At 43.5% G+C, this 12,349-nt stretch overlaps 1 protein-coding gene across 1 annotated transcript in view; it reads right to left on the bottom strand.

Moving 5' to 3' along the window:
• Positions 1 to 12,349, bottom strand: part of LOC126529154 (serine/threonine-protein kinase/endoribonuclease IRE1-like) — a 59,049-nt gene that overhangs the window by 26,724 nt on the left and 19,976 nt on the right. The window contains exons 9-15 of the mRNA XM_050176750.3: positions 11,940 to 12,129; positions 10,199 to 10,280; positions 9,326 to 9,449; positions 5,288 to 5,439; positions 4,585 to 4,902; positions 3,353 to 3,419; positions 416 to 509 (exon numbers count right to left, since the gene is read on the bottom strand). Coding sequence (XP_050032707.2) covers positions 416 to 509; positions 3,353 to 3,419; positions 4,585 to 4,902; positions 5,288 to 5,439; positions 9,326 to 9,449; positions 10,199 to 10,280; positions 11,940 to 12,129 — 1,027 coding nt within the window. The remainder of the gene's footprint in view (positions 1 to 415; positions 510 to 3,352; positions 3,420 to 4,584; positions 4,903 to 5,287; positions 5,440 to 9,325; positions 9,450 to 10,198; positions 10,281 to 11,939; positions 12,130 to 12,349) is intronic.

Here is a 12,349-nt window from a genome sequence, read left to right as displayed (position 1 = left end):
TTCGGTTTCGTCTCTACTGTGTTGTGACGTCGCCATGACTCAGAAAGTGGTCCCGTGGGAGCAGGACACTGCCATGTTCTGACATTCACTTCAGTTCACTTGGCCGCCTCGTAAGCTACTACTTGAAGCAAGGTAGCAGCATAGCAGACGAAGCAAAGCATAGCTAACAGATGAAGTAAATGCAATGAATGATCCAAAGAAAGATCACGTTTCGGCTAGCTACGAACTGCACATTATATTGCTTTTCTCTGAGCAGCCATCTGCAACACCATTGATGTCCAGGAGTGATTGCCATATCTACTTGACATAGTGCTGCTATTTTATACAGAGGTTAAAATGAATGTACATTCTTTCTTAGTGGAGCGAGTAGAGCAAGGCAAGTGCAGTGAAATCACAACGAAGAGAATGAACTCACTTGAACACAAATGTTCCATTGCAGCCACGACCAATCACGTCTCGTGTGTCGAAGCTGATTTTTCCCACGTGACAGACCCCGTCTTCTGTAACTTCTGCAAGGAGAAAGGAACAAGCAGTAGGATATGACATCATGGCTGAAGCACTGCGTTATCAACAGCCGTTCAAGCTTCCTTTAAAACAGCAAAAGCTAATCAGACAACGGTGAAGATGACAGAAAAGATAGCAGTGCCACGACAACGATGGCAAGATGACAGCACAAATGTCAACAGCATGATGAATGACAATGGTGGTATGTACAACAACAATGATGGTGCAATAGTGGTAAAAGTGTTCGCATATTGTGAACTTGGGATGGAATGCCACTTGGGATAAGCAGTTTTCATCTACGGCAATTTCTGCCAGGGAAATGTGATGGTGATGCTTACAAAGGTGGTTCTGACCTCAACCTGAGCATGTGAAGTGCTGGAAATACTGCCAGTAAGATCAACAATTTTTACCTCTACCTCAATTGTGAATTTAAGGTTGAGCGAGCTTGAATGCTTTGTGAGGTTAAGATTTGAAATCAAAGGTGCAGATTTGCTCCCCCTGAATGAATGGGCTGGCAGTACTCAGAAAGATTATTTTCATGTCTACATTTTAGTATACAGTAAACATTCATAAACACAAACTCTGATATCTTGAAATAAAAATTCAGTCCAAGTTCTTTCCAGCTGCGATGACAACTCCATGTGTTTTTCACCTCTTATTCTAAAAACGTTTTTCGCCGGACTCTGGATATCTCAAAGTCTCAGCTGCTCCAATAACAAAGAAAAATTGCAACCAAAAAGCTTCCACATTATGCGCACGGCTGCAATATCATCAAAAAGTGAAAACAGAATTCTGCAGCCACGAGGACTTTCCTTCGTGCCTTATGGTTGTGCCGGAGTGTGCATTCTGCAAGAGAGGCCCCGATGTCACTTCCAGCAAAGTGCACCTCCGCACTTTGTGCCATGCTAACCAAGGTCACATCACAGTGAGGAACCAGCGCCCTCAGCAACTGTTGCTATTTGCACCACAAACAAGGAAATGATAAGAAACTTCCACCAAACTTTTCGCAATGTACATGTATTTTGCATTGCTCTGGCGTCTTTTCCAAACAGCTTTTTTTTCTGACCCGCATTTCTTCAGTGCCTTCTGCTTTGCCGTGAGCAGGTTGCCTAGGCAATGAAGCAGCGTCAGTTTCGGTTGCATTAAACCAAGCAGCGAGTGATCGCACTGCACTGAACTCGCTGGCAAAGCAGGCACTGTACTGCCCACTTATTCCCCTCCCTTTTCTATATCATTACTCATGCGAGCTTGCGAGCTCAGGAGTGGTTAGCTGGGAGCCTTTCTTTATCGCCCTTTCATTTAGGATTCTCTCATTAGTGTATAAATGTGGTTACAGCATATTAATTGTGACCTAGAGCAATACGATCAGCCCTCTGCCTGCAATCAAAGCATGTGAGCAACATGATTGGAACATGCGAGCCCACAGCATAGTTTAATCAAGACTGCAGTTTGTTAAGGGCACTAGCTTCCTACCTGAACGGCATAAACAGTCAGGTCACTGACGATCACCTGCCAAAGGCATGATAGTTGTGCTCTAACCACAGTTCCTTTTCAGTTCTCTAAGAAAAATTGTCGGAGATTCATTTCGCTGTATAAATTAGCAGCGTCATATTTTCCATGCCTGGAACTGCTAACACCTCGGATGGCAGACTTTAAGTGTTGCATTAGGATCAATGGTCGTACTTTTCCAGTGCCAAGCAAGCTGTCTTGTCACAGTGCCAGGGACGCTGTTGTTCATGGATGCCATCGTGTCGAATGCAGAGTCACCCGAAATCTCGTGAAACTGATTGTATTGCTGAAAGTGACCAACCGACAATGCTGCTCCTGGTATACTGAGCTTTTGTCAAGAAGTTAGTGGTTACTGACGTCATTCGAAAGGCTCTATTTGGTCTATTATGTCCGAAAGTGGACTTATATTTTTCTGGTCTCACTTTTCTTAAACTCTACTTATCTTGGAATTTTTTTCCTGTTTTTACAACTTTCGAGTCAACAGGGTTTTACGGCAGCTTACCTAAGTCGCAGGACACCTTGATAAAGCATGTTTCTCTGCCAAAACTGTGTACTGAACAAACTTTTTCTTGAATCATTAAATTCACTGTATCATGGCTTTGATAATTCTTACCCGCCATGGTTGCTCAGTGGCTATGGTGTTAGGCTGCTGAGCACGAGGTCGCGGGATCGAATCCAGGCCACGGCGGCCGCATTTCGATGGGGGCGAAATGTAAAAACACCCATTACTAAGATTTAGGTGCACGTTAAAGAACCCCAGGTGGTAGAAATTTCCGGAGTCCCCCCACTACGGCGTGCCTCATAATCAGAAAGTGGTTTTGGCACGTAAAAACACCATAATTTCATGATAATTCTATATCAAAGGCATCAGAGCATGTTTACGCAGGTTTATGAACATGAAACAGAAATGACAAGGCACATTTAACACTTAGTACCAAACCTCAAACTAATGCACCGAGGTTGACCTTGAGAACACTGCTTCAAGGTCAAGAAGAGGTTGCTGCTGGTGGCTGAAAGTAGATGCGTGGTCTAATGTTGAATGAGGCTGTCACATCTGGCTGGCAGTTGAGGTGAAATAAAGCCTTTGAGATTGTTTGCATACCTTACATGTGATAACAGATGGACATTCCAAAAGCAAGAAAAAATAGTCCTAATGGCTATAAGTGTAGTAATAATAGTAATAATAATAATAATAATAATAATAATTAAAAAAGAATGAAAGCTTACCCAGAATGATGATGATGGTAATGGTGGTGGTGGTGGTGGTGGTGGTGGTGGTGGTGGTGGTGGTGATGATGATGATGATGATGATGATGATGGTAAAAGAATGAAAGCTTACCCAGAATTTGACTGCCACCACTGACCCTCAGGTTCCCACTCCGTGACGAGCGCTGGTACTCTCTCGCCTGGAAAGGACAACGCGTGAGGTTGAAGAGGTGGTTATCAGGGGCTGTGATTCTGGCTGGTGACTCTTGACCTAAGATACCGTTCTCTTCTTATCATACCTTGGGCCAAACTGCCAATCTCAGTTACGATAAGTTACGATAAGTACACATACACACAGATGAAGGGGCAACACACGGCAGCTATCTCTATCTGTCCAACCTGTATCTGTTACACGTTATATCATATTACTTAAATATATATCATACCATATTACTTATATACAGCACTTGGATCTTTTCCATTGTGCTAAGCAAGCTTTACAGTTATTTTTGCCAGTATTGCTGAATAAATAATGCTAAAATACTTGCAATATAGTTACAATACGTTTCACAAGTCTCAGCCACACCATAAAAATTGCCAATCTGTAGCATTAGTGTTTTAAGTTCTGCACCTTAGTTTATTCTGTTATTCTTTTTGGTACCACATGTGCACGGATGGTATTTTCTGTGTTAGGTTGTTGGTACTCTGCAAACCACCGTATGGCTAAGCTATTCTTATCACTGCGCTGTCTGGTGTCAGACAGCACACTGCGGATCTGAGTCCATGGACGGTGCTCAATATTTAAACGCCATAGTCAGACCCCCGGCGGGTGGCGCTTGATCTCAGGAGGACCAAATGCAATCAGAACTTGGCACAAAGGCTCTTTGCTTTCATCGTATATAGTACCACAATGCATCAGCTCGAGGTTCCCAGCTACCACCGAATGGCGCAAAAACTGCCGGCAGCCATGCGCTCCGAGTATGGCGTTTCGATTGCTGTGCACTGCACAGGACCGCAATGACAATCAACCTACAATGTCGAAGCTTATCACTGGTGGTTCATTTTTGCATTGTGAAGCTAGTAATCAAGATTGGCATTGATGTGTTCAATTCCTTCTCCATCCATTCATTTACTCATTGTTCACTCATTCAATCACTTCTTCGTTCATTCACTCATTTATTCATCCATCCATTCATTCACTCAAGCATTCACTCACTCAAAGCATCCATTCACTCTCTCGCACGCTCACTCACTCAGCCGTGCTATTCTCCTAACTGTAACTTCCAAGTGCTTTTCAACACATTATTCTTTTAGCAGCTTCCTTTTTTAGGTACCAAAGCCTGCAGAAGACCTCCTCCTCCTCACCTGTGGGTAAAGGTAGGCCACTGCTGCCGCCATGCTTGCCAGAAGGATCACCAGCGTCATCTGGGACCAGGTAACCTGGCCCAAGGTGGACAGCAATGTGTCTTCCGGAGGCCACTCCGGCGTCTCGGTGGCCGCATCAACCCGCCGGCGCCGCTGACGTGCAGGGCTGTCCCCCCTAGTCCTGGCGCCCTCTTTGCCACCCCAATCGTCCCCCTTGCGGTTGAAGAAGGGAATGGGCCTCCAGCTTTTTCCATCGTCCCCGATCTCCCAGTTCCCCCCTCCAGGGCTGGGTCCGTCAAAGTCCTTGGTTGGGATAACCTGCAGTTCAAGCACAGCAATCGCCTTCCATACCACACCTCGAAAATTACGGAATGCTCCTCCGTAACATCACCAGTGAACATACATCTACCTAAGTCTACCCGTAGAAACATGGTTAAGAGCAATGAAGATGGCCATGACTGTGATAAAAGACTTAAGAGTGAATAAGGTTACATTCTGTGAAGGTAAATTGTGCAGGTTGTTTTTTCAGTCTGATTACGAGAGTTGAAAACGTGCAACTTTTTCTTTTCTTAGAAAAATGGACGCAAGTTACATTTGGGTGCACATCATCTTCTCTCTCTAAACCTTAAGAAACTCTGTGTGTACATTAGAATCAGGGTAAATACGACAATTATTGTGCGAGATGCCCTGTACTTGTGCATACCCGTTCCTCGATGTGCAATTCATCCGAGGGCAGGTCGTGCTGGTCCCTGGTGTGACGGCTTGCCAGGTCTTCGGACTGCGGTGGACTGCGGTACCCGATCTGAAGCCTCGAGAATAGCACGGCCACCATGGTGTTTGGGTACTCGTAGTAGCCTGGTGGGGATACATAACACTTATGATGTCAGCCACGTTGCACTCACATTGCGATTGTCTACTGAACTTATCCACTCGCTATGCAAATAACTGCATTTTTCTTTTCTCTTAATTTCTTCTTCTTTTTTAGCATCATACTTGGTCAGGAAGGAGATGTGGGTGGAGCAACAAGCATCAAAGAAGCTAATGGTGAAATAAAGTGCGAGAAATGGGTGGTGCAGACTCCAACTAAGGAATGCATTTCTTGTGAATTTTGTAATGCACTTTACTACGTCTTGACAATGTTTAGCACGAAAGTACCGCATAACACTATACTGACAGACATTTTTATTTTGTGTGCTTGTGAAAAATTTTTTTTTTCTCAATTACGGATGACGAGCAACTATAGCAAATGTATCATTACATGTAGCGTAGTATACATGTAGTACAGCGAAAATGTGTAATGCCAGTAAATAGGGTTGGAACAGTGCACGCATTTCATCACCATCCCATTTTGTAAATGCGTACGAAGCTATTTACTGTTCTCATGCTATTTTTCTTTTTGTACTGAAATGTGCTAGTTGATGCGATTTTGTCGCAGAAGCGTGCATGCTGGCCTGTTTGCTGCACTGTATTTGGAAGCAAAGGCCTTTGTCAAGCAGCTAAGCCTTTTTGTTCCAGTAGCTTTTGTTCCTGGACAGAAATAAACAAAAAGAAAGATTAAAAAAAACTATGTTTCAGCTACCACACACAAGCATTCAAGAAGAAGAGAACATTACGTGGTGACGACTCTGTGGATGTTTTTCATTGCCCTCCTGTATCCCATGGTGACTTTCCCACTGTATGCCTCAACCTGCCTCCATTGCCTATATACGGTTGCACCCCTTGACTGTGGTGTAGTAAGCTGCTGTTTCAGTGGCTGTCAGCAACGACTGGGTGAACAATACAAAACTTCAACCAAAGGTTCGGAGGACATGTAAACGTTGCGTAAGCTTCTAAACTAACTGCACTTTGTTCAAATAGCACAGTCACGGCACCGTACAATATGTGCACTGGAAAGCACGACTAGAGACTCTTCTAATAATAATAAGAAACATTTTTCATTGTTCAAGTTCAGTTAAAGAAAAAGTCCTGGAAGGGCATGCAAAGAGGCGTTATTCAGTGGGCATGTGCTTGAAATATAGAAGATTATGTATATCAGTTGCTTTACAACGCCTCGTTTTCTTCCTTTCTTTACCCGTGTATATATTTAGTGCTTAATGAAAAGTTGGAAGTTGGTACTCTTTCACTCTGCCTGTGCTTTTTCTTTAGTATGTGTGCGCTGTGAACACCATCAAACTGCATTATTCACACCTGAATAAGTCCTGTCCACTGGTGAGGAGTAGAAAGCAAACATTGGCAGTATTCGGATTATCTACAGTTTAACATTAGCATAAGACATAACATGCAAACCAGAGTAAACCATTACAGTACGTGGAAGAAAATACATGAGTACAGAAAATGTATCAATCCAAAGGGAAAAAGGACATCCAAGAATACAATCTATGAAAGAGAACATAAATGTTTAGCAGACATGACTGGATTGTGGTAGTAATTATGTGGTTAAGAGAGCGTTCAAGTTTATTTAATTGTAGCTAATTAGAAGGATTCCAAAGACAAGCATTTGCCTTTCTTACAATATTGCAATGGTTCTATCCTGTAAAGAAGGTGTAAATGTCAGCGGTAGATATTACTGTGTGTAGTATTTGATATATTGACTACATTGTTTTTGCAAAGAAGAAACAGGACGGGCTCTAAAATGGAGTAACAATTTCCGCAAGAAAGGTGACACCCTTACCCACAGCCCACTACACCAGTTCTTGAATGTAACTATCGAATAATTTTAATGGTGCACCTCTTATACCAAAATGATGCAATTTGTTCAACAGGCTACAATGTTTTACATAATCAAACGTGGATCTAGGAGAATGGCAATGGTTAAAATTTTGTTCTCAATAGCATAATTATCTTTCTCTTTACTCTCTTGTAGTGCCAATTCCATGGAACATTGTTCCGATAAACCATACAGTTGTCTGACAAGGACATTTCAAGATAGTGGTATATAGTAGAACCCCGTTGACACATTTCTCGGGGGACCACAGAAAAAAATAAGGAACATAACAGCCGAGAAAATGTGACAATTCCAAAGGCCCCCAATCATTACAGCAATGTCAGAAACAGCTCTGCGCATGTGTGTATAGTAATGGGCCATGCACTATGTTCTGTGACAATGGCCCCTTTTCACTCTTAATATGCTTCACCGCATAATACGGCTTTTATGTGTCGAGGCTGGCTTTACAGAGCCGGCAAATACTACAACCTGAATGCAAGTACAAGAGTGTTTTTGCATTCTTATTAGAATGTGGCCGGCACGACCGGGAATCGTATCGTGGCTGAGGCTACATGGCGAATCTTAAGACAAGCAATAGCTGGGCACACACGAAGCACCATCTCATTTATAGTGAGCAAACTAGCTGATGAAAAGGGTCCATACTCGCAGACACCTTTCTATGGCAAAGAAGGGAAAGCAACAACTTCTGTAGCGCTTTCGCAAATGTACAAGCACTTCATGCAGATGTGTTGTTGTGCCAACAAGTCTGGCAGAGCTTGACAGCTTTATTTTCGTTCCAGTCCCTCGGAACACATATTGAATCAGCGCAGCCTGCTACTTGTTACGGTTTCGCATTCTCTAAACTAAGGAAGAGCAAAATGAGAAAACAAATTTCAAATTGAAGTGGTGTTCCCTACGTCTAATTTCAGTGTAAAATCCGCAGTAAGTAAAATTGTTGTGCTTTTCATTCAATAGGTTAAACATATGCAAACGAGAGTGCGGGACTATCTTCAGGAGCGCTGTCACGTACACGCGTCCCTTCTGTAGCTTTCCCTTCACTGTCACGGAAAGAGAGTCTTAAGTTTTTTACCCTAGAAGAGGTGGTGCTCCCTAGTGGTGGAGAGAGACATCTTTTTCTTTCCCCCTCTTTCCTATCCTGTCTTCTGCTTCTTACACCTGGCTTTGCTTAACTTCTTTTCCCCTCAGTGAGGGTATACGAGTAGGGCCCTTCGCTTTCGGGTAAAACCCAAAATTTTCTATTTTTGCACCCAGAACAAAATTGATTAAAATCAGGTTAAACCCGGTATCGAAAACCCAGTTTTTGTCTTTAAGAATAACAACCAATTTTTTTCCCCCTAAATTTAAAAGCATGCCAGCTAATCATTCCAGTTAGCAGCACTACTGTGCTCTTCGGGTGCTGTATTCTCTGCTATGGCATCAAGAAGTGGCTGAGAGGTAAAATCTTTGGCTGGCAATCATTGGTTCTTGCGTAGGAATCCCTGTGAGACCCTGCATATCTCTTTACTTGACAATAAACTTCTCCTGAAGCGATCTGTTATTCCTGCAACACACATCGACACAACCAAGGCAGATGTCAAAACAACTGGGGGAGTGAGCACATAACAGCTGTTGCTGTAAAATAAAGTTGACGTCATTGCAGTCCAACATGGCATTGATCTTTTTGATTGGCAGTTATGAAGCCATGAATCCACTGATGCCATGCAGAACTGCAGTGATGCAACCCTTTTCCCACTTATCCTCACTGCTTGCAACATTTATTAATGCGTACACAATCGTCCACTCATTCTGTCGGGCTTCGCTGCAAACAAGATCCTTGTGCTGAAACCCGAAATGTCTTGCTTTTGCGTTTTTCTTTTCATTCTGTCTTTACTTTCTTGTTCATGCTTGGTGTGTCTATGTCTAGCTATGAATCATGCCAGCAGGTTATAACCAAACAGCCGACTACATAAGGCACTGTTGAAAATTGAAAAGAAGAAGGGAAAAAAAAAGCTGCGCAGTAAGCTGTAGCTTGCTTACCAGAAACGAAGGACCGCTTTTTTGAGCCACCTTGTGGTGATTCAAAGTCGTCGGGCGTCGCCTCCATTGCTCGACCGCCTGGCGAAGCGGGACCTTCCAGGAGAGGTATCCTCCGGTCCCGTGACTGTTGTAAGGGTTAACGGGAAATTAAAAGTAAAATCACTTTCTTTTTTTTTTTTTCAAATGTGATATGATCAACAAATTTCAACCCTGCAAGGCCAACAAAGGGGCAGGCAGCACTAAACTGCACACACAAGAAATAAGTACCGTATTTATTCGAATATAAGGAGAGTTTTTTTTTTACCAGAATCTTTAGCCTCGAAGTCACCTACTGCTATATATGTAAATTTTGCCTTCAGGTGTGGCTTCACGGCAGCGCGCAGCGAAATGCCGTGAAGCCACACTGTAAGGGGACTTTCTTGGGAGGGGTCTTCAACTGGCACCCTCGCCTTATAATTGTGACCGCCTTATAACAGAATAAATTAGGTAAGCAGAAAATGAACAGTAGTGATGCACATATTTCCTTTGGCTGCACTCGCAAGCGGGTACAAAGCGAGCCTGTGTATTATGACATTGGGAAGCATTCACCTCCTGGATACAAAAACAGAAACTGGTTCCTAGACGCAACTATTACAGTAGACTATTTTGGGCACTCTGGCACATAGCAGTATATGCATATTTTCTTCAACAGTTTAAATGGCACGGGGTTTCATTTAACAAAACAAATGTGACAAGTCAGAAATTATGCGTTAACTTGAGTGATTTGGCGTTGCTTCTAGGCACACGTCTAAATGCTACCATTCATTCTGCCTCAGTGTGTACCACTGGAGAGCGGAGACTAGAAAATGGGGGAAAATGACAACACGCCCTCACCATCATCACCGGCATGTTCTTGTCCACCAGAGCAGCCAGGGCATAGCTCGCCTTGGCGTGCTCACCAACGTACAGTGCCGGGCTGGGGGAAGAGAGACAAGTAAATTAATTAATTAATTAATTAATTAATTAATTAATACATACACAGTATGTCTGATCACTTCAATGACGTAACTATATAACAGCCACATGAAGACAAGATAAAACGAATCCAATGGAAGCATGGGAGACATTACCCTGCTTTCTTTTTTATTCTAAGGTAGAAATAAGAATGAGAAAGGAAATAAATGTCGAAGATAAAACAACCTGCCACCCCGGGAGCTGAAACCGTAATCTCCGCATAACACAAATACACGCACAAATACCCAATGCGCTCCGTGCACGTATCCCGATGCCTAAGTGCTCCACGTACACAAATACCCAATAAAGCGAATTAGGGGACATCCGCCGCCGCCACCGCTCAAGGCCTTACACGCATCACACTGAGGTTGTGGGCTTCACACTCACCAGTGGCAAGTTGTTATCTTTTCTTCCAGGTTCATTTCCTTTTTCCTTATTCCTACAATTCAATTAAAAAGAACAATTAATGTCTCCTATGTCTTCCTGGATTCATTCTCTGTTGGCTTCATATGGCTGTCACAGTGAAAGACCGATAATTCGAAATCTCTTCATTCAAACTGATGGATAATTTGAACTGCTCTGTCGGTACTGGCAAAGTCCTATGCATTAGAACAGAGCAAGACTCCCGGAAATTCAACCGCCAAAAATGCTGCAACGGCTACTTCAGACAGAATTTCTCGCTTCCACAGACCGTTTGTCGTCACAGATGAAAGTTTCATGCATCACTAGCTACCCCAACATCATGTACCATAAAAAATTATGAGAAAAGAAGACACGCAGGGAGCCGAGGACAAAGCAGAGCAAGCAGTGCGGTACCTGCCCTCCTTTCTTGAGCACAAGCTTGATGACGTTACAGCACACTTACATGTGCATTTGAAACCAAAAACAAAAGCTTTTTAAATATTGAATCAAATACCCGATATTTTTCATTTCTAAACAAAGTGAAATATGAAGCTTGTGCAGAGTCCGTTTGGCAACAAAAAGCTAATCTACACCATGTGACAGATTTGATGCCATTAACAATCGATGCCGGGTCCAGTGACAAGCTGTTAATTAAAAAAAATACAGTAACAAAGGAAAAGTGGTTGTACCTGGTCCACCACGACAATGACAGCCGTGAAACAAAGGCACAGCTGTGTCACCACACGCACGTCGTGAAGTGCAGTGCTGGCCAAAGGAGCCAAGCGCAATGCCACAGCAAGGCATATCGTGTGAATGAAATGCAAACATGGCGAGATTGGCGAAATAATAATATGCTTTGCCAAAAATCAAGACAAGTTCCTAGATGCCTAAGCCTAGGAATGCTTATTTAATGACTGCACTGTGCAGAGGACATCTGCTCCGTACCTCCGCTCAGAAAACTGGTTCATCAGCCTGGTTAACTGGTTCAACACTGGCACCAGAATCATTTGGCATCGGTCTTTCTCCGTGCGACTGCTACAAATGTTGTTCTCTCTTGCACTTAGCAGTACTCAAACAAAACGAACATTCAACAATTTCGAATGGCCAATTCCTGTCTCCCAAATGGAGCAAAACAGAAAAGACTATTCGATTCATATTCGAAATTCCAAATATTCGCAAAACCGCACCGACATCACAAGGCGCGGTGGTCACCACTCACTACAGTGTGGTGTGCTGCGAAGGTTCGAGCAGGTTCTTGTTCCAGGAGGAGCGCTTGAGCCGCCCCGTGATGTCCTCGAGGGTGCGGTGAGCCACGGGTGTGAACGGCAGACGCCGCAGGGTGCCCTCTTCGCCGACATCGTAGACGGCGACGACAGGGCTTCCCAGTTCCCGCTCCCACAGGAAATCACCTGCAACGCACCCCGTCCACACCCGCAACCAGTCAAGGTGTGGTCGGTGATAGACTCTTGGAGTTAAACAATCGTACTAGCTTCGAAATACTGCTTAAGTTTAAATTATTGAAAACTTCTGACACTTTGATCGCCACACAAGAACCTTGCTCCCAATCAGGGCTCTTGTGTCGGGGCCGGAACATCAAGTTTCTAATAACTTCACCTTCAATCCGCGTTT

Source organism: Dermacentor andersoni, chromosome 8 (genome assembly GCF_023375885.2).
Source record: "Dermacentor andersoni chromosome 8, qqDerAnde1_hic_scaffold, whole genome shotgun sequence".
Taxonomy (NCBI): Eukaryota; Metazoa; Arthropoda; class Arachnida; order Ixodida; family Ixodidae; genus Dermacentor; species Dermacentor andersoni.
This window is presented reverse-complemented; position numbering and strand designations above follow the sequence as displayed.